Raw genomic sequence first — 22688 nt, 5'->3', positions numbered from 1 at the left:
GCCTTTGAAGATAAACAGTAGAATTACAGATCCCACCTCCAGCTGGGACCCTCGTCTGTCCACTGGCCAATGGCAGTATCCCTACCTCCTCTCCAGAGCATCATTCCCTTGTATCTGCTGCCAGAGCCACGGTGCCATTTACTCCAAGGACTGACTTTCTCAAATGCCACACCTGGAGTGACCTCCAGTCACTCCACCTCCACTTTGTGTTTTCAAATTGTGTTGACTTCTATCTTTTGATTTGTTTCTGAAACACACACACACACACACACACACACACAATGAAGCAGTACACCTTTTAAAATCCAAAGCCATTAAAAACTACGCAGTTGTGAACCCATGCAAGTTTACTTTCTACTTGCCACCTGGACCATTGTTCTCTTCATTCCTTGGGCCAGTTTCTCAGGTGACTTCAGACTGAACAAGTTGTAGCTGATGTTCAGCTATCCTCCAAGCTAGTACAAGGCTTCCTCCAGGTGAGGGTTTTGTGTCTGGTTTGTGTCTGGTTTTGCTAGCACAATGCCCAGATTTTAAAGAACTGCCAGTTTTGCCCTGATGCAGATACTGAGATTTCTGCTATTCAGTACTGAAACTTGTTGAAAATAATGTATAAATGTTGTTTTATTATTGAAATTATTCCTAATTCAAACATTATTTAATGCAATCTCCAGTTATTTTCTTTGGAGACTTTTATGTTAGTGTGCATTACCTAGAAATGTTAGGAAGATGTGGGTGTTGCTTGTTCATTACACCAGTAAGGAAGCACAATGGGTGGATTCTCAGCCATCAGACATACATACCCTTGTTCTCCCCAAATGTGTAAAAAGCAAGTGTCATAAACATTTTAACTGTAGTTTTGTTATAAACGTAACTTAGGAGAAACATTGACAGGAATAATACTGTATGTTACTAATTGTTAATGCTCCTGACAAACCTTGTGATTCATGGGCTCTGGCATACAGTATTCATTGCACAGCATCTTAACGACTGGTCCGGTCAGGTCACTTATGGCTTCCAGGTTCAACTCGCAAGTTCAATATTTCTAGCTCTTGTCTATATGTCCTTAGTATTGGAATTTCTTAAACCTTTCATTGCTTGGGGGTTTGAGAGTACTGTATCTGGGAGAAAGTTAAATATATTAGGATTCTTGAGAATTACGCAGTTAAAAGTTTAACTTTCGAAGATATGGTAGGTGCTAATACTGTTTTTCAGATTTTTTTTTTCTGGATCTTGTAGTTATTCAAAAAAAAGTCCTATAGGTCTGTGTAATAATTTAATTGTATAAAATGTATTTGTTACTTAAAACTATAATGGTGCCTATCTACCTTTTAAACCCATTGCAATAACTTTGCTGAAATATTAATACATTAGTAAAACTTCTTTTTGAGGTAGGGTCTTGCTCTAGCTCAGGCTGACCTGGAATTCACTATGTATTCTCCGGGTGGCCTTGAACTCATGGTGATCCTCCTACCTCTGCCTCCCGAGTGCTGGGATTAAAGGCGTGCGCCACCACACCCAGCTGTAAAACTTTTCTTAAACAACAACAACATCAAAAAGAAATTACTTTGGCTCTTTTCTATTTGTTAATACTATTTATGGTCAAAATGTGGTCATTTTGGAGAAAGTTGCATGAACTGCTAGAGAATGAGTGTTCTGCATTTGTTGGATTCACTATCATACACAAATTAGTTAAGCTCATTTTATCTATGGTACAGTTTAACTATAAAGTTTATTTATTGACTTTTCTTCTTTCTGTATTTTTTTTTTTATTTATTTGAAAGAGAGAGAGAGAGAAAGAAGCAGTCAGAGGGAGAGAGAGAATGGGTGTGCCAGGGCCTCCAGCCACTGTAAATGAACTCCAGAGTTTTCTGGGTTACTGTATTGAACATGCTTGATACTTTTCTGGTTTTTCTATTCTACTTGTGAGGTATATTTCCTTCATAAACACTTTTGTTTATGGTTATCTTTATTCCTCCTCTGTATGAAGAATTTATTTAAATATTAAATACTTAAATAATAAATATTATTCAATGTTTGCTTACTGGTCATGAATGTTCTATGCTTGTGCTTGTTGTGAAAGGTTTTTATTTCTCTATCAACTTAGAATGATACCTATATAATACTGAAATATTTCTTAAAAATTACTTATTCTCAGGATTTGGATTATAGAATTATGTGACTCTGTGAGTGTTAGAGTTTCTCCTAAAATGTCTGATGTTCTGATGTGTTTGCCTTTAAAGGAGGTTGGCATTTTCTCTTGAATCTTTAAATAAAGTTTCTTTGTCCTGTAGTTTTAGCATTATAACTATAACTATGATGTCATTAGATCCTTTTATGATCAATCTGTTAGGGATTTGTTGAGAATATTTATTTCAGGTATGAGTTCTAGAACCAGAGACATAACTTGAGAATTGTTTTTAGATTATAGCATGAGATGGGGGAAATATCTTTCAGGGCTAAGAAAAAGTTCTTTGGAGACTATGCTATAATGTCCAGTATATGACTATTTCCCTTATAGTAAAGGATCTTGGGCCTGGGAATGAAGGGAAATGAGAGTCGAACCATTCCCAGTTATACTTTAATGATCCAACAGGCAAGATTAATTTACTGTCTTACAACTGTGTTGTTAATTGGCCTAAAGATTCTCAAAAGAGAAAGGCTTCCACCAATATAGCCTTGAAGTTAAGACCACACTCTATTCACTTTGGATTCCTCATGTCTCTAAAACAAAAAGACAGTTACTACTATCCAGGTGATTGGTCCTGATTCTCAAGGTAAAGAAATTGATAGTGTCCTTGCCAAAGAAAAAAGGGGAATATATCGGTAACAGAAAAAAATGTCATTGGACATCTTTCTGTGCTGCAAGATAGGTATGAAATACCCAGTATCTCATAGAGTACATAGTTGCAGCTGCAGTGTCTGGCCACTGACCTGCTTGTTGCAGGGTGGGAGAGGCAGTGACCAAAGTGGAAAAATAATTAAACCCAATTCAGAAAAGATTACAATGGCCCAGCAGTTGGTTGGATGATAGTTTGTGCCACCCTGACAAAGACAACATGAGTTACTCAGAAGGTTGCTGAGGACAGAGGCAGTATAGAATGGGAGAGTGATGGTTGGAAATGTTTCTGTGACTATGTGAGTAGTGGAAGAAACCAGCACCACAATGATAAGGTCATTTCTTGCCCTCCCTTTTTGTTTTCAAGTCAGTGTCTCACTCTACCCCAGACTGACTTAGAAATCTATGCTCAAGAGATCATCCTGCTTCTACCTCGGAAGTTCTGGGTTTAAAGGCATATACCACCATGCCTGGCTCTTCCTCATTTTGAATGAATATGTTTATTTCTTATACCATTCATATGTAACAGAGCAGTATCAATAACACTTAACTTTTATTTCATCACAGTATGAAAGTCATAGAATTCCAGAAAGAAGAGTGGATGTGTGATCTTTACACTGTCTTTAGGATAAAAGATTAGTATATTTCCAACACAATACACATGAGTATTATACTTCTGGAGGTTGAAATCAGGATGGGCTGGTTATACAAAAAAATCTTTATTTGTTGATTAAGTAGGTTTAAGGAGATGTATGCTCATGCCAAGTCAACAAGGATAGAATTTTATGTTGATTTGTAAAATTTAGTGTGGCAAAGTGGAATTACCAGATTATTCAATCAAAAACTCATCCAGTTCTGGTATGTGAGATGCTATAGTTATGAATAATGTTCATCATTGGTTGACATCAAGTATAGGATATGATCCTTCATGACTTTAGTGGGTCTAATCCATCACTAGATTAAAAAAAAAAGTTAGCAACACCTCAGCACTGAAGCAGACCAAAAATGAACCCAACATGGCTCAGGGAAATCTTGCGGAAGAGGGGGTGGAAAGAATGTCAGAGTTACATGTTGGGTCATGATTTGCAGAGACATTTATCATACTAATAACTGGGGGCTATCTCCACAATGCACGACCCATTTTCATTAACAAGGAGGGTCTAATGGGAGGGGGTAGATCACAGATGAGCCTAAATAATGGTACCAAACTGCCTGTATTCACTGAAATGAAAACTAATAAATTAAATTTAAAAAAAAAAACTCTAGAAGATACAAGATGGAAGAAATGTGTCTGCTCTGCAAACTCCTACAAGGCTTAGTTTTCATTCAGGAAAGCCACTGCAGATATCTTACCTGCAGAGTTATGAAACTATAGATATGTGTCACATAAATCATGAAAGAGGCATTATTCTTTCTCTCAAAATAGGAGCAAATAGGCACAGGCAAGTGACGAAAAGGGAAAGTGTGAGTAGAAAGTCTGACAGGCTTGGAAGGGCAAGTAGATGCTAAGGAACTTAGTGCACAGTCAAAGATCAGACAAGTGGAGACAGATAAACATGTAAGCAGATAGTAAACCTGGAAGACTATGAATAAGTTAAGGAAAGACAGACAGGAAGGCAGAAGATGGCCCAGAAGGAAGGTAGAAAATTGATGCACACAGAGAAAAGCAGAAAGAGGGGTACATGGGCAGGAGACAGAAATACATGTCAGGAAGGCATGATGACACGCAAGAAGCTCTCAGAGCTGTTATGGTTCAAACTAGGATCACTGGAGCTTCCTGAGATGCAGGTGGATCCCATTCTTCGACTTCAATAAAGCTTGTAACTTGAGATCAGGGATCTTGCTGGGATCTGGCAGTAGCTCAAAGCGAAGCAACGTCAAAGCCAAGGCCACCTTCAGCTCGTTCATTGCAAATTGTTTCCCAATGCAGTTCCTGGTCCAAGCAGAGACAATAAAAGTGTCCTGCCTGGACTGGATGGATATGGGCCTCTAAATTACAGCCTAGAGCTGGGTGTTCAAGGCCCTCCCTCATGAAACCAGACCAATCCCTCTCTTGCTTTTTTGTAGGTTATTCAGACTTCTACTCCAGGCCTTGGTTTGCATTACCCTGGCCTCTGGCAAGATCTCTTCTTTTCTAGTGCTAGTGTACCAAATTCTGCTCTCAAAAATATGAAATCACTCTTTAACTGGATTAAGGCTCTAAATAATAGAGATTAATAACATTTATCGCTTTAAGAGTTAATTACTGGTCAGTCTATTCCTCTCAATAAAGACTCATGGGTCCCCAGTGTGGATACCACTTGTCATGTTCACATAGTGAGTAGTCATTCATATCCCCAGGGCTCACCATCACAGGAGACAAGGGATGTACAATTCTGAGCAGTAAACTGGATGTCAATTGAGAAGCTCCTACAGAAGGCATTGGATTAGGGATCTTTTAGATGCTGCCTCATCTGCCACTGAATGAGTCTCAGGCTGCACCTCACCTCACTCCCCTCAGACTACTAGCACCTGAAACACTTTTACCCCAGATATGTGCATGCTGGTGGACTTCACTTTCCTGTCCTGTACTTCTCTGGTCTCTTAGCCTGATCTCCCCACACTGCCCCTCCCATGCCCTGGTACAAGCAGGACAATGCCCAGATGCTGCAGCTGCAACTACATACTCTATGAGATACTGGGTAGTTCATACCAATCTTGTATCTGTCCAGCCCCACTTCCTCTTTCTGCTCAAGTTGTTGAGGTTGCTAAAAATCCCCCCTTCCTGCACAATCCTAGATGCTCATGCTAATAACCAGCCAGAACTTACTGCTTTTTTTTAGTTGTTCCCCTTTCTGCTCTGCCAGACCCCCAAAGCAGCATCAGCACATATTCAAGGATCAATCATAATCCAGAGTTTATGACAGTGTCAGGATGCATAACATTCGAGAAGCTGCTCAGTAACTAATGGAGAATAAAAGGCAAAAGAAGGACTGATCTCTGACTCCAGTATATCTGTCTGATTCCTACATCTTTCTGCTCTTGTTGCTCAACTAGGGAAAATTATCTCTATCTGTGTAATATATCTTTGTGTAGAGAAGCATACTCTTTTTTTATTTGTATTTAAATTAAGTTGAAAGTTCAGAGAACTTAGAACAGTATAGTGAAAGTAAGTTTTAGTTCTGTCAGCTGATCTGCCTGTACTTTACTGTGCCTTGGTCTCAGCAACCTTATCTGCAGTCAGTGGCTCAGAGGAAGTGCTCAGTCCTGGGATGAAACCCCTGCTAAAGAATTTCTTGAATGATGAACTATTTGCTTAAAGCCTGTGGAAAATTGAGTCAGTGTTTGAAAAATTCACACCATCATTCTGAAAATACTTCTATGACAATTAATATTCCATAGGGTAATTCCTTGAGTTCTCATAGAGTATCACCACAGCCACTTGGGAGCTTTTTTTATCTAGAGACCTTCAAGTGAGCTTACATTGTGCATAGAAGGAACTTTTAAAATGCTGTACTTCAAATCAAAATGGTGGATTTTTTTTTTCTCAAAGGTAGCTAAGTATCTTCATTTTTATGCCTGTTGTCTGAAATTAGATGATATGATCTTTAAGTATAGTATCAAATAATATACATTTTATTTCAGTCAAATTATAATAACTGAGAAAATTGTAAGTGGAATGAGAATCATAATATGCAGTCAACAGCTATGTCAAGGGAAACTTCGAGCTTTGACACAATGTACATTGGGTGCACAACTTTTCTGGAGAGCCACAGTACCCTTTCAGGCATCAACTTGGACCATTGCCACATGGTAACCATCTGAAAAACACAGGAAAGCTAACCACTGGTGCTTTGATTCTAGGTTTAGAGAACTACCCAGGAAGGGTGATGGGCTGTGCTGAAGTGTGAAAAGAGGCATGACCCTGTAAAAGTCCTATTAACACAAGAACAGACTGAAATATGAAACATTTACCAACACTGAAATTTGGGTGGCTATGGGAAAGGAAAGTGTATCAGTGTGTCCATGAGTAACCCTGAAATACTACTTCCTTTTGTACAGAAACCCACACAAGAGTTTCCCCCACAAACACCAGTTGACAAGACAATACTGCAAAGTGCCATACAGCAACAGAGAGGATCAGAAACACCATGTATGCAACTAGTGATTCCCTTGTTGACCTACCCTGTTACCAATACCATGGACATCTTACCTTGATCCTCCTGAGAAAGGCAGGAAAGCATGGCTATGTTGGTCAGAACCTGATGCAAACCGGAAAGGGTCAAACACCTGAAGAGAAAGCAAACACACAGGACAGGTGAGAATGAAGACCCTACTTCCAATCCATGAGGGACAGGACATCAGTGGTGGGAAATTGAGGAGATCTTCCACCCTCATACTCTAGGGCCCTCATACCTCTGGGTTTGGCCACACCTTTGGGTTGTGGTGTAGTGCATAAAAGGAGAGAGAGACTATGATACCTGTGGGGCAAGAGAGGAAGACTAGTTATGCCCATAGTCTGTGATATAAAAGGATATATGCATGCACACTACATGGTCTGGTGACATAAACAATAATGTCACAGGGAATGGGAATGACTTAGCAAAGCCTCTGAGCACACGTAAAGAGCAGGAAATGATAATTCAAGAATGAGAAGCAAAAAAGTGTGGAAATCTCACTGTAAAGTCACTCATGTGACCATTTACATTCATCAAATGCCTTACAGAAGTCATGGAGAAAATAAATTAACTCAAATCAGTGCTCCCAATCCCCCACCAATGAAAGCACTGTTATGTCTTCATTATTCAGATAAGGCACTAGAGACTTAGAGATGCTAAGCGACATTTCTAAGATCACATGTCTAACATGTGTCAAAGAAGAGATCAGAATCAATGGCAGATGAGGCAATGTGTCCTCTATCATGACAGAGGACTCAGATCTAGCCATCAGCTGGTCTCTCCTATCAACTTGAGTGCTTCTCAAACAGGACCACATCTGACTTAAGATGTGGGAGTTCCTGATCTGCCTCATTTTCCATAACCCAAAGAAAGAACATCTCCCTAGCCCTGATCTAATTCTCTCTTTTTCCTGTGCATATCAAGAAATGAGAATTTTATCTCTTTAAAATAAATAAATAAAAATAAATATTTTTAAAAGAAATGAGAATTTTGAAGTTCAAATTGTGAATCTCCTCCCAGAGGCTATGGATATAAATAACTATGTGAAGAGCGAGGACTGAGTTTATTTTTGCATGTGGCACAATGGAGTCATACACACATTCTATCCAATATAAATGTATTTATAAGTGCAGGGTAGAGGAAGAAGTTGTGTGTACTTTAATCTTTGAGTCAGGAACCAAAATAAAAACCTGGATGTTAGAATCTAAATTACTGTGTAGTCTCAATAAAGGGAAATATAGTCATGGGTTCATAGACTCCAAAGGAATTGAGAATTATTTCTGGAAAGTGAAACAAAATTATGATTATATACCCATTAAATATCAAAATTGAGAGGTTTCTTATAGAAAATTTTACACTATTACTCCAAAAGAGAAGATTCCTTAAATGTTGAATGTAGCTAATACTTATTTTAACTTGCTATGGTTCAGTCATGTGACATTTTATGCACATAATTCAAAGTACAAAATAATCATTAAATTCATGACAAGGAAAAGGAGATATAAATAGCTTCAGAACTACTGAGGAGCATGTGGATTTCCAAACCTCCATATTGTTCCTACTCAGTGCTCATATGAGTGATGTTGGGATACTCATACCTTTGGGCAAGGAGCGTCCATCAGGGAAGATGACAGGTTTGCTGAGCTCTTTGACTATAGCTGGAATAGGTGGGTAGAGCCTCAGGGCCTCTTTGATGCACATGGTGGTATAGGGCATCTGGTCCAAGTGGTCCCTGAAACAAAGCACATCCTGATGGTCAGATAAAGTCTGGGCAGATCAGGAGCCATTCTACAGAGAATCAGGACTTTTTCATCTCCTGAGCTATCACACACCGGGTGATGGAGCCTCCATCACCTAGGAGGCTCTGAACCTCTTCTCTGCATTTCTGTTGGTGATTGGGATGTGTGGCCAAAGCATAGAGGATCCAGGAGATGCCAGTGGCTGTGGTGTCATGACCCGCAAACATGAAGGTGTCCACCTCAGCACGCAGGTCCTCATCAGACAAGCTGCTCCCATTCTCCATCTGAACAATGCCATAAATAAGAGAAAGTTACACTGGCATTCTATGTCTCTGGGCATAGCATTGGACATCTTCCTCAATACTCACGTTGGAAAATAGGAGGATGTCCAGGAAATCCAAGCACCTCTTCCTTCTGACCTTCTCCAGCTCTCCCTCATTCTGCAGCTGAGCCTTCCTCAGTCTTATCACTTGATCTGTCTCAGCACAGTGATTACCAAGATATAGCAACAGTAGACCTATGAGCCCCTAGGACAGTCCTAGCCCCTGCGCCTTGAAGAATTCAGGGTGCACATGTGGGTGGGAGTAAGGGTCCGAGTTGGGAGTCTAGAACTACCTGGGGAAGAACAAGCCCCATACATAATACAGCCCCAGACACTCTGGTTCAGCTGCTAGGATGGGACTTCTCCATCTTCAATGTGATGGCATAAGGAACTCACCTACAAACTTACTGGGGTCTCAGCTCCTAACACTAGCAATAGGGAAGGAACTAGCATGAGTCTACCAAGAGTCTTTTAGTATACCAGTGGGTCCAGTTCTTCCTGATGATAATGGTCAGCCCATTTTTGTTAAAATTTTAAAGGAGGGAAGATAGGAACATGGGTAACAAAACCTGTGTGCTCATGAATGACATGGCAGCAACAACTGGTCCGGCGGCCACTGGAAGTCATCCTATAGATGGTGTCATTTTGATGAAAGACATTCCTCACACGGGAAAAAACCAGGTAGTTCAAGTCACTAATAGCCTGAAGGTAGGACTGGGAACCCCTGGGAGAAAGGATGCACAATAGACTGGTGATGAGAAGGTCTGATCTGGAAGCAGAGTGGTCTAGGTGGATACCCTACATGGTGAGACAGGAAACACTGAGGCTCATGTCAGTGTGTTCATATATACTGTTGCATAGCAATTTCCTCTGAGTTGAAACATTATCTCAGAGGAGAAAGGAAGCTCAGGAGACTTGGGAAGTCAATAAATCTGGAAAAAGGGTTGTAAGACCCCACTCTAAGGTTGTATCTAGGGAAAACAACTGCTTGGGAAGAGATACTCTGCACTGCCTACAATTCATGTAGTGGGCTCAAGACTCTGAGAATCCTACAGATTGTTCAGTGAGCTCCAGAGACAGTTTTCATGAGTGTCTTCTATCACTTATCCTGGGGTAGGCTTTTTGATGATACAGCTTCCCTTGAGTCATCCATTGTAATCCCTCACCATCCTCTCTAAGTGATCCCAATAAACTCACTGGTTCACCAAAACTGTAATCTTACTTTGGTCTGTTGTCTGAGCCTAAGACTTGTGTTCTCATTTCCCCAGGAAAAGTTTCCCATCACACAGGCCTTGTTACTCAAGACCATCTTAATATGGCATGAATGGCCAGATTTTTACCCATGTTAGAGATCAAAAGATTTGTGGCTGAGGTAGTGTTGGATCTACTCTGAAATAAAAGATTGGCTTGGAACTAGAATCAGAATCTTCCTTTGATGTAGTTAAGTATCCAGTTGGTAATGTGGTAAAAAGAAATTTAACAAAGAAACTAGACATAGATGATACTCTAAAACAATTTCTACCATAGAAGCCTTTACCAGAGAGACAGCATGACCCTGAGTCTCCTCCCTAGCTATGCACCTGCACCCTGCTTATATGGTATCTGGTTAGTATCTGGTTAGGCACAAACACCCCTAAACAAACAGCTTTCTGTTCTACATTTTTACTTTCTTATCATTGACTGATTGCTAAGGAATTTTCTGTTTGTGCCCCCAAATCATGTAACCTTAGAAACTAGTAACACAACAATAGTGTAAAAAAAATAAGGGGTAGATCACAGATGAGCCTAAATAATGGTACCAAACTGCCTGTATTTACTGAAAAGAAAACTAATAAATTAAATTTAAAAAAAAAGTAAACATGTTAACCTCACAGTTGAATCTATATAGCTCAGTCTGCCTATTGGAAGAAAAATAAATTCCAATTTTGGACCAAAAAAAATAAATAAATAAAGTTGATGTCAGACTGCCTGCCATAATTATCCACAAAACCTCTGAGCTATCAGACTTCAGTACTCAGGCTTGCAAATTATTTCCCTGAGTCCATGTAAACATGAATAATTTTTCTGATTCTCTACTTTTTCTCTGGTACTAATCTTTGTATGACTCAGTTTCCCCTAACAGTAAGAATAAGGACCTTGAGATTACAAGGTGGTCACTGACCTGCCCAACTGGACACTGCCCTGATGGCTGAAGACACACTTCATGATGGTGTCCAAGGTCATCAGGGAGACAGATTGGAAGATATCCAGAGGGTTATCCTGGCTGATGAGCTGCTCCCATCTGTCCTGTGTTGGGAAGCTGATATTGTCTTTTTTGTTTCCTTCAAAAGACCTAGGCAAATTAGCTATGCTCCTTCTCTGTATCTCCAAATACCCTATTATGAGGACATTGGTGCAGTCCCTCTTATCAAATTAAATATGTGAAGTGTTTATAATTCAGTGCCTATTATTCACAAAACTTATTACCAAATTAAATGTTTCTTCACTTAACATTACATTTTGAATTTTGATAATCAGTTATGATCATTCAGTTGATGAAAAAGTCCTGAAGACACCCTTCAGTTTTCTGTTAGATAAGTTAAGCTTGAAGATCTGATGAATATGAAAATAAGATATATTGGGGGCATGAATGGGTATGGGCTTGGGTGAGCACCCCTAATTGAGGCCAATCTTATTTCAGTTCCTTTTTGTTCTTCATAAGTTTACTGAGCACTGGGAGATCAGAAGTCAGATTTCTGATGGGAAAATTTTTATGGTATGGAATGTTTGGTAGTGAGAATGTAGATCTGGGTCCCAGAATAGAACTCAATATCGTAGGATGTCCGACCTGCTACAGAAGTTACAATTGCCTAACCATGCAAAGACAAGTAGTCCTGTACAAACTTGCAAGTGTGGGGTAGGTATTAGATCCATGATTCTCTCTTGCTTAGAAGATGAGCACAGTCTAACCCAGTCCTGGTGCTTGGGTCTGCACTAGTCCACATGTACTGTTAAGGAGCCTACACTCATAGAAGTGGCTTGAGCTCTATTTCATGGGCTTGTCTAATGGTTTTTTGTATACAGAATAGAATTTTAGTGTTCACTATGTGTGGGTAAGTGAAAAAGAGAGATAGAGATATAGAGAGAGAATAAGACTCACCAACATCACTTTCACAGAGTCTGCCATGATCCCCACATAGGACTTCAGGATGTCATAGTGGAAGGCTGGAGTCAACATCCGCCGGTGCTGGAACCACTTCTGCCCATTCAACAGGAGCAAACCATAGCCTGAGGACAAGGACATGTGGCAATAGAATCAAGGAGAAGGAGTGGGACAATTTTGAGAGACAGATGTTGGTAGGCCTTGAGGGAAGACATCAGAGTAGGAAGAGGAAAGTGAATCTCCCACTTGGGATGGTATGTGATGTGATATTGAGGCCCTGAAGGAAGGCATCAGAGTACGCAAAGGAATGTTATTATTCCACTTCGGATGGTATATGTGACATGGTCATGATAGAAATGAGATAACTTTGAAAAGAGTTTAAAGAATATTGAGGAAGAACAAAAGCAAATGTTTACAGAGAAAGTTTAGGGATAACTAGGAAGAGAAGTGCAAAGAGCTAGGCTTTGTGGAGCCTCACACCAGCATGGGAAAGGAGGGTCTGGTTAGAAGAGAAATGAGGCTTGAATTACATATATATGGGTCAACAACAGTTGGGCCACAGAGGTACACTTAGAACATCTAACTAGAATGGGACTAGAGTCCTAGTTTAGAGGTACATACCAGTCCATGGAACCAAAAATCTGTAGATGTGAGGCTTTGGGTCTGAAAGAAAGGAAGATATGGATATGAAACTGATATTTATCCAATAAGGCAGCTATAGCAGCCAAGGGCTACTATAGGATCTTGATGAATCTTTATTGGCAGAGTGACCCATTTCCCTTTTCAGTTCTTCCCTCTGTTTCTGTTGACACCATCAGGTGGGCTCAGGAAGGCAGCCTCCATGTTCCAGTAGCAGAACACCCCAGGATTGCCATGAGGAAATTCAAAATCACATAGGCTCTGAATAAGACAGAACCTTATTGGCCTCTGCTATGTGTTGTGGCAAAGTCATCCCATGATCTAGCCAATTATTAGAAGTTTCAAAGTCAAACCTGTGTGGATATGATGTGCTTCTTTCTGAAATGGGTCAATTTGTGATGGGGAGATTGCTCAGTGGATCAAGGTCTCACCATTCTAACAGAAGTACCAGAGTTTGGTCCATAGACCCCATGTCAAAAAGACAGGAGCCGTGTCAGACAAGTTTCTCTAATCTCAGCACACTGGAACTGCAAAGAGCAGACCAAGAAACCCTACTCCAAATGAAATGAACAGGTAAGAACCAACCCAAAGGTTGTCTTCTGACTTCCATGTGTATGCCCGTACTCACACATGAACACACCCACGCAAAACAAATAAAAAAAGAGAGGGGACAATTTATAAAACAAATCATCTCACTTATGGTAGAAAGGAATAAAATAAATTCAGATTCAGACAACAGTTGTAAACTTAGTACTCAGTAATTATGGTTGGACCAATTTGGCTGTTGCAGGGAAGGGGGGAAACAAGGTGAAGATACACATATTGACATTTCACTGCCAATCTTATAGTATAATATTTTGTAGGTATTAGAGCATGTACTCAATAGGAAAGAGCTTCTGCAGCTGGAATGAGACACTCTTACCTGATCTCCCCAGAATCACTTTCATGTAGTCAGGGTCATAGACCAAAACGAAGAGCTCACTCCCACATAGCCAGCGAGGAGAGGCACTAGGGTATTTCTCTATACGTGTTAGTAGCTGTTGTAGCTCCTTATCCTCTTGTAACTGTTACAAGGAGAAACAAAACCAGTAATACCTTTCTTAGGTTCATGTCTTGAAGTACGGATGATAATTTGGGAGACTATTGACATGGTACTGGATCTATCCCCAGAGCTCCATGACTCAAACTGTGAGGAACTATGTTATGATCTAGTCTCTTGCTCTTCCATCCCAAGATATGACTTCAAGGTCAGTATGTTATTTCCCACTGGACCCTTAAGGAATTCACTCAGAACTGGCCACTTTATACTCATCAAGAGAAAAATTCAATAAAAGATATTGCAATCTCAAAAATATATGTGCCAAACACAAGTGCATAACATTTTATATAGCAAAATCTACTAGTTGTTAAATCATAAGTAAATCAAAGACAAAAGTAATGGGTGACTTTAATTCTTCATTATCATCAATAGACATATCATCTAAAATGAAAACAAATGGAGAAACAATGGAGCTAAAGATCACCATGGATCAAATACACTTAACAGATGCCTACAGAAAATTCCATCCAAACTCGACAGAATACACATTCTTCTTAGCAGCTCATGGAAACTTCTCTATATAGATCATATATTAGGACACAAAATAAGTCTCCACGAATTCAGAAAAATTGACATAACTCCTTGTATTATATTGGGCCATAATGCAACAAAGCTATAAATCAACAAGTGAAATGACAGAAAATACACATACTACTGGAGATTGAACAATACACTATTGAAAAATGAATAGATCATTGAAGAAATCAAAAAGGTGATCAAAAATCTTCTATAACTGAATAAGAATGAAAACACCACATACCAAAACTTATTGGATACAATTAAGGCAGTCCTAAGAGAGAAGCTTATAGAGCTAAATGCCTGCATGACAAAAATATATCTAAAGTTAACAACTTAACCATTCAGCTAAAAGCACTGGTAAAACAAGAACAATTTACCTACAAAAGTATAAGACAGAAAGAAATAATTAAGATCAGGGCAGAAATCAATGAATTAGAAATGATGAAAAGAGGACTGGAGAGATGGTTTAGCATATAAGGTGCTTACCTACAAGGCCAAAGACTTAGGTTTGATTCCACAGGACTTACATAAACCAGATGCACAAGGTGGCACATACATCTGGAGTTTGTTTTTGGTGGCTGGAGACCTTGGCATGCCCATTCTCTCCTCTCTCTCTCTCTCTCTCTCTCTCTCTCTCTCTCTCTCTCTCTCTCTTCTACCCATCTCTCAAATAAATAAATAAAGCAACAAATAAAATAAATTAGAAAACAAACAAAAATGATGAAACAAAGAGCTGGTTCATGAAAAAAAAAATTCTGGCCAAACTGATCAAAAGGAAAAGAGAAAAGATTTTAATAAACAAGATTAGAGGTGAAAAAGATGTTACCATAAATGCCAATACAATTGGGAGAATTATTAGGGCATATTTCAAGAAAACTAGAAAATCTGGAAGAAGTGGTTAAATTGCTTGACTTATATGATCTACCAAAGCTAACCCAAGAAGATATAGGTATTTTAAGTGAGCCCTAGTAGCTAATGACATTGAAGGAATAAAAAGCCTCCCAACCAAAGAAGTTTATTGCCAGGTATATTCTCTGCCAATTTCCATCAAACCATTATATAACTGAAGCCATTGTTTCTCAAGTTATTTCACAAAACTGAAAATGTGGTAATGCTCTCTGACTTCTTCTATGTCAGCATTATGCTAATAGCAAAACTAGACAAAAATACAAGAAAGTAGAAATCATGACCCAATAATTCTGGTGAACTTACACATAAAAATTCTCAATAAAATTATTACAAAATGAATCCTTTTGATACAGCAAAAGTATCATTTACCTCTATTAAGTTTTATCCTAGGGATGTAGGTAGGAATGGTTCAACATACAGACAATGATTTAAAAAATACATCACATAAACAACTTAAGAACAAAAATCACATAATCATTTCAATAAATATAAAAAGGACATTGATTAAATATAACATATATTCATGATCAAAACACTGGATAGATATAGTAAGATCTAAAGGCAATACTATATTAAATGGGGGAAACTTGAAGCATTCTTACTAAAATTTGGATAAAGAGCTGTCAACTCTCTCCACTGATATTTAAGATAGTCCTTGAAATCTTGGCTCTAGCAATAAGACAAGATAAAGAAATAAAAGGAATAAAAACTATAAAAGAAGTCAAATGAACCATATTTGTAGATGATATGATTCTACACTTAAGCAACATCTGAGAGACTCCACTAAAAATCTCCTTCAGGTGATAAACTCAGTAGCCTTCTTATATACCAATTACAAACATACAGAGAAAGAAATCAGGAAAACAGCCCCATTCATAATAGCCACAGAATTAAATATATTTGAATATTTCTAACCAAGGAATTGAAAGACCTGTGCTGTGAAAACACCAAATAAGGAACTTGTGAAAGACATGAGAAGTTGGGAAACATCACCTATGCTCATAGATAAAAAGTTCATACTTAAAATGAATGGTTAAAATGTTGGTTAAAAATGACCAACCTTCTTTAAAATATTATTGAGCTGTGATCACACCTTCCAAGGCTCAGGGTCTAATGTGGAAGAGGTGGCGGAAAGGATGTAAGAGCCAAAGGAAGGGTAGGACTCTGTACAACGTGCTCCCTCCAGACATAAAATGGCCTGGATATCCATGATCTCATAGTGCCTGACACTACCTACACAAGACCATCATAAGAGGAGAAAAAGACCATTACATCAAAATAAAAGAGAGACTGATTGAGATGGGGAGGGGATATGAGGGAGAATGGAATTTCAAAGGGGAAAGTGTGTGTGGGGGGGTATTACCATGGGATACTTTTTATAATCATGGAAAATGTTAATAAAAATTGAGAAGAAAAAAATGACCAACCTACCAACAGTGATAAACAGATTCAATGTGATTCCAATCAAAATTCTATCACTGTTCTTCACAGAAGTAGAAAAAGAAATAGTCTCAGAATTCATGCAGAAGCACAAAAAGGTCTCAGCCCAAAACATCTTCAGCTAAAAGAATACAACTGGTGATGTTACAGTACTTGTTTCATATTACAAAGCCATAGTAATAAAAACATCCTGGCACTGGCACAAAAACAGACACACCAATCAATGGAATAGAATAGAATAGTAGGGTATAAGTTTTAGTAACCATAGATATCTGTTCTTTGACAAAAAGGCCACAAATGAACATTGAAAAAAGACAGCATTTTGAACCAGTGGTGTTAGGGAAACTGGATAACCATGTGAAAAAATGAATGTAGACTCATTTCTCTCATCCTGCATAAAAATGAACTTCATATGAAATATAAGATCTGAAGCTCTAAAACAATTAGAATTAAAATTAAGGGAAAACACTTCAAGATGTAGGCATAGGGAAAAACTTTTTGAATAAGACCCTAGTAACCCAGCAAATTGGACAAACCCTGGGCCATTGGGAATCTTGTAAAACTAAATGCTATTGTACAGCTAAGCAGACCATAAAGAGAATCAACAGACAACCTACACAATGGGAGAAAATCTTCACCAGCTATACATCTGACAGAGTTAATATCTAGAATATATAAGTAACTTAAAAAAAAACTAAGCAATAAAATAAATACATCAACCCACTCAAAAAAAAAATGGGGCAAGGAACTGAACAGAGAGTTCTCAAAGGAAAAAATACAAATATTCAATAAATGTCTAAAAAGATGCCAACATATTTAGCCATTAGGGAAATGCTAATTAAAACCACTTTGAGATTCCATCTTGCTCTGGTCAGAATGGCTATCATCAAAAAAAAAAAAAAATCATAGGACAACAAATGCTGGCAAGGGTGTAGGGAAAGAGAAACTCTCATTCACTCTTGGTAGAGCTAACTTGTTACAGCCACTATGGAAATCAGTATGGAGAGTTCTCTAAAACCTAAAAATAGATCTACCATATGACCCACCTATACCACTCTCGGGCATATACCCTAAATGTTTTACACTTTAATATAGAGATACTTGCTCAGCTGTGTTGGTTGCTGCTCTATTCACAATAGGTAGGAAATAGAATCAGACCAGATGCTCATTAACTGATGAATGGATAATGAAGATGTGGTTCATATACACAATGAAATTCTATTTAGTGGAATAATAGAATTATGAAATCTGCAGGAAAATGCCTGGACCTGGCAAAAGTCACTATAGATGAGGTTAAATAGGCTCATAAAAGACAAGAAGTATGTATTATCTCTCATATGTGTATACTAACATGGAATAGTTTAATTTATTTGCAGGTTGTAGTAAGCATCAATGTTGAGGATGCTAGAAAGACTTGGGGTGAGAAGGAGGGAGGGATGATAGGAAGGAACATGTGACAGTGAAATGGAGGGACAAGATACGGGAGGTGGAAGAGTCTGGCAGGAACAGGGTAAGGGAGGGAGAGGGAGAGATACCTAAAAATAATGATAATATGAATTAGTATGATAGAAATATTTCTCTTTGTTAGCCAATTAAAAACAACTCTCTTAAAGGAGAGAAAGAGAGAGGGATAGTTTGGGTTGAAGAAAGCTTTATCCTAAAACCATAGGCTATTGCTGGTAAATACCAGTGGCCAAATTGGGTTACTCACCAATGGGTCATGGAGAGCTTAGAGGCCCCCAAAATATTTCAGGCCATCGTCAAAGCACTTGGTTATCTTCCAGTACTAAATGTTAAGACACTATTGCTAAAGACACCACAGGCTGCAATTAAAAGAGATCATGCTAAAACTGAGATGAAAGCCAGCTTGCTACTGATTAGCTCTCAAAGTGCTGGAAAATTGCTAGGTGAACTGCTGGGAGATAAAGGTATAATAACATGAACCAGCAGTGGATACTGAAAGCTATAGAGTTAACCAGCCAAGCAAGATGTACATACCTGTGCAACAGTTGTACACAGACTACAGGGGTAATCAACTCCTCTCTGAATGCATATGAGGCTTGCTAAGTGGGTTTTCTGGATAGAACTCTTGTACTCACTCAGGAAATCAGGCCAATAATCAAAAAATGGGGCTGCATGAAATTGTAAAAATAATTAAAAACCCATTCTTTGAAATAAAATGTTTTTGTTACAATCAATGCATAAACACATGAGTAGCAGAAGGGTAAATGGATTTACTCATAACTACTGTACACTTAATTTGTATCATTAGCCTTCTGAGGTACTGGGGATTAATCACTGAACAAATACAACTGAAGCTGTGATTTAGTGAGGTGGACTTGAGATAGTCAATCCTGACAGGCACTGAAAATTATCGTGCTTGGATGCTTTAAGAATGCTTCTCTAGCTTCTTTGTTCATGCTTAGCTTAGAAAATTGTCCCTGTCCCTTGAACCAGTACAGGACTAGCCAGTGGGGTTAGTTAACTCCCAGGCATATGGTTTGGTCCTCCAGGATCTTCTCTCAGTTTGGCCCTGTTGGGACCTGGGAGATGCTGTTCAGTACTGTAGCATGACTCTCTTTTGTAATTTTTGGCAGTCAGAGGAGTCTGTTGCCTACATTTTCTGTTCCCACCCATTGGTTCTACTTAGTAATATGTAGCATTATTATTCTTAACTTAGCCAATTATAGAAGTAATGAATAAATAAAAATTTTAGTATTAGAAAAACTGGAAATACTGGGCTCCTAATTCTGTTAATAAGCAGAAATTGAGGGGTGACTTGGTACCATAAAATATTGTGTAAATAGGAATTATCCACTTACTGAGTTTTAAAATCATTTAATGGCTATCAATGTAAGGGGAATGTCATCAGAGAAGCCTTAGTTATTCCTTCTGTTGACTGCTAGCTCAAGAAAGAGAATTGGGAGGCTGGAGAGATGGCTTAGCAGTTAAGGCACTTGCCTGCAAAGCCAAAGGACCCAGGTTTGACTCCCTATGACCCATGTAAGCCAGATGCACAGGGGGGTGCATGCACCTGGAGTTCATTTGCAGTGGCTGGAGGCCCTGGCATGCCCATTCTCTCTCTACCTGCCTATTTCTGTATCTCTCTCTTTCAAACAAATAGGTAAAAATAAAATTAATTTTTAAAAAAAAAGAGAATTGGGCTGGAGAAATAGCTTAGCAGTTAAGGCACTTGCCTATGAAGATTAAGGACCCAGGTTTGACTCCCCAGAACCCATGAAAACCAGATGCACTAGGTGACATATGCTCACAAGGTCATTCATGCACACAAGGTGGCACACACATCTGTAGTTTGAATGCAATGGCGAGAGACCCTGGTATGCCAATTCTCTCTCACACTCTCATAAAAAAATAAAATAAATATATTTTAATAACCAGAATCAGTGAGTTAGGGACAGCTGTATCAAGCAAAAGAAAGGTCTCAATGTCTCAAATCAACAACTAATATGCAAGTTATTAATTTAACAATTTTCATTGTTCAACATTGGCTATATTCATATTATGTTCCCTTTTGGTGACAATCTTTTATATTTTTAGAAAACATATTTTCACTGTAGAACCTCCAACCTACAGGGTTGGTAAAGCAATGGTCCTGAACTGATCCTCTCTATCCCTCAGGTTGATGATGCTCTCCCTTTTTTCTGGGTGACTGCATGCACCTTATCAGGTTCTGTGTTGAGCACCAGGGGACAAGAAGGGGATAGTGTACCTGGGTCCAAACAGCTTCAGATCCAGTGCCTGCGAGAAGAGAACTAGCAGGTAACCAGGCCCTGCTTCATGGGAATACCTAAACATTAATACCACTCGGGTTGCTAACTCCCTCGAGTGTGAGTGACATTGTCAGGGTGTCAGTATTAAGTCATCCATATTTTGAAGAATGCAAGTTACTTGATTCTTCCTCCTGACACTGTGCACCCACTCCAGAAAAGTTAACATTTTCCCTATACCCTGATACCTACTGAGATTTGTGTTTATTGACACAATATACCATGAACCCAATAAAGCAGAGATTTTATCACAGTGATCTGTGCTCCCTGGAAAGCTGTGTGCCAGGCATGAAAGATGGTATTAAATGACTGGGTATGGGACCATCTAGAATCCAGGTTCTTGGGGAACATGTGCCACTGTCAGGATTTCAGCCCTGAGTCACCAGTTCTTGGGAATTTTCAAGTCTGCTAGTCATCACCATGCAGCCCCCACAGCAGAATGACCCCTTTTTTCTGTGTTCTGACACCTCCTGTAATTCCTGCCTATTGGCAACACACACTGTAAACCCCACACAGCAGGGATTCCACCACACTGATGTCTGTATTCCCAGGCAAGCTCTGAGCCAGGCAGAGAGGATGATGTTGAGTGACTGAGTAGGAACCATCTAGAAGTCTAGTTCTTTGAAAACAGCTAGGACACTAAAGATGCTGAGATTGAAGAAAAGACTCAGGAAAGCCTAACACCAGCCCACTATGTGCAAGGCTTCCAAGACAGATGTCAGATCTTCACTGGGAAGGAGTATGGGATAGAGCACCTTCTTCCTGTTACTTGAGATTAGCCCAACCTGAGAGTTAAGATGGGTTTGCAGAGAGGCTATGTGCTCAATTAAACAATAGGTCTTATCTTCTACGACTAGGGATGCAACTTACTGGCAAAGCCCTTGACTAGCATGTATAAGGCTCTGGATGTGATTCTCCAGAACTGCCTAAAGTTGACTTGTGGAATGGGTGAGCAGGATATATTCATTTTCAATTTCCTCACTCTCAACTTTGCATGATTATATTTCCAAAGATAAAAATCTAAGAGCCCCAGCCCTCCCATTTCCTTTTCCAATTCTTTCCTACCTCTGTGTAATGCCCCAAGAGCCAGTGAGAAGGTGGAGATGGAAATTGATGGACAGCTTTTAGCAGCCACTGTCTACGCAGGTGGTGCTGGACTGCCTTGAACAGTAGCAGAAGCAGACCGAGCAGGAAGGCCACTTGGATGAGTCCAGAGATGCTGCCCAGGAATCTGGTGAGAATCAGTACAGAGACACTCATGATGCAGTGGCACCTGTGTCACAGACGGCCTTTCACGGCCACTAAGTCTAACCATACCTTATTTAATTCCTGGAAAAATGCCCCACCTACCTGTGGGAGGTAGGGAGAAAGGGAAGAGCCTGATCTCACAGTCCTCCAGTGTTAATTAACCTGCACTCCTTGTTTTGCTTATATACACACATTTCTGCAACAAAGTTCATCTTTAATGTGTTTTAGGACTTTAGGAATTTGGATAAAGTCCTATAAGGATTATTCTTGCCCAGCAATTGGACCTCTACCATGAGCCAATGTCAACTCCTGCCCCAGATTATGCAAGACCAATGAACTTTGTAAAATCAAGAGAATTATAAAAAATAACAATTGGTATATTTGTACCAAAAGTTGCATTGGGTTGTTAACAAAGTTACTCATTAAGTAAACTAAAAGATCACTTAGAGGCAATTCTTCATCCTTACCCACAGCTATTGGGTGTGAAATTTTAACTACATATTATCCTGCCAAGTGGGCAGAAAAGGTAAGGGTGAACAAGGAAATATCAAGAAGGGAAAGAGTTTTAGCATCATACAAAGAACTTTTCTTTTTCCTTTTCTGAGTCTTGCTTTGAAATAAACTTATCCTGTCCAGTGTTTAATGATGTTCTTTCTTGGCTTTCCAGATGGTTCACCCCTTCCTAGAACCACATATTCAGTGATTAGTTTTAGATTTTCAGAGAGAGGGAAGTTCTGGCTGTCTACTCTGTCACCCTCTTTTTCTCCACAGTAGTTAGATCTTGCAATTAAGACTATATTGTTATCCTGAGATGTAAAGGAGGATGGGAGAAATTAGAGTGAACGATGAA

At 39.2% G+C, this 22688-nt stretch overlaps 1 protein-coding gene across 1 annotated transcript; it reads right to left on the bottom strand.

Moving 5' to 3' along the window:
• Window positions 1–4011: 4011 nt before the first annotated feature.
• Window positions 4012–21905, bottom strand: LOC101611959 (cytochrome P450 4A11-like). Its single transcript, XM_004672172.2, has 12 exons — window positions 21656–21905; window positions 13758–13899; window positions 12818–12859; window positions 12194–12321; window positions 11216–11340; window positions 9624–9778; window positions 9101–9207; window positions 8826–9016; window positions 8592–8725; window positions 7232–7296; window positions 7029–7105; window positions 4012–4769 (listed from the first exon to the last, which is right to left on the bottom strand). The coding sequence occupies exons 1-12, from the start codon at window positions 21848–21850 to the stop codon at window positions 4601–4603; spliced, it is 1530 nt and encodes a 509-aa protein (XP_004672229.2). The 5' UTR covers window positions 21851–21905; the 3' UTR covers window positions 4012–4600.
• Between the last annotated feature and the right edge of the window lie 783 nt (window positions 21906–22688).

This window comes from Jaculus jaculus, chromosome 5 (assembly GCF_020740685.1).
Source record: "Jaculus jaculus isolate mJacJac1 chromosome 5, mJacJac1.mat.Y.cur, whole genome shotgun sequence".
In the NCBI taxonomy this organism is placed as follows: domain Eukaryota; kingdom Metazoa; phylum Chordata; class Mammalia; order Rodentia; family Dipodidae; genus Jaculus; species Jaculus jaculus.
This window is presented reverse-complemented; position numbering and strand designations above follow the sequence as displayed.

Coding starts and splice junctions, on each gene's coding strand:
- LOC101611959 (XM_004672172.2), bottom strand. CDS start 21,850: ATGAGTGTCTCTGTACTGATTCTCACCAGATTCCTGGGCAGCATCTCT. Junction 9,779..11,215: donor GGCAGTGTCCAGTTGGGCAG/GTCAGTGACCAC, acceptor CCTTTCTCCCAG/GGGTTCCCAGTCCTACCTTC. Junction 9,017..9,100: donor ACATCCTCCTATTTTCCAAC/GTGAGTATTGAG, acceptor GGCATTGTTCAG/ATGGAGAATGGGAGCAGCTT.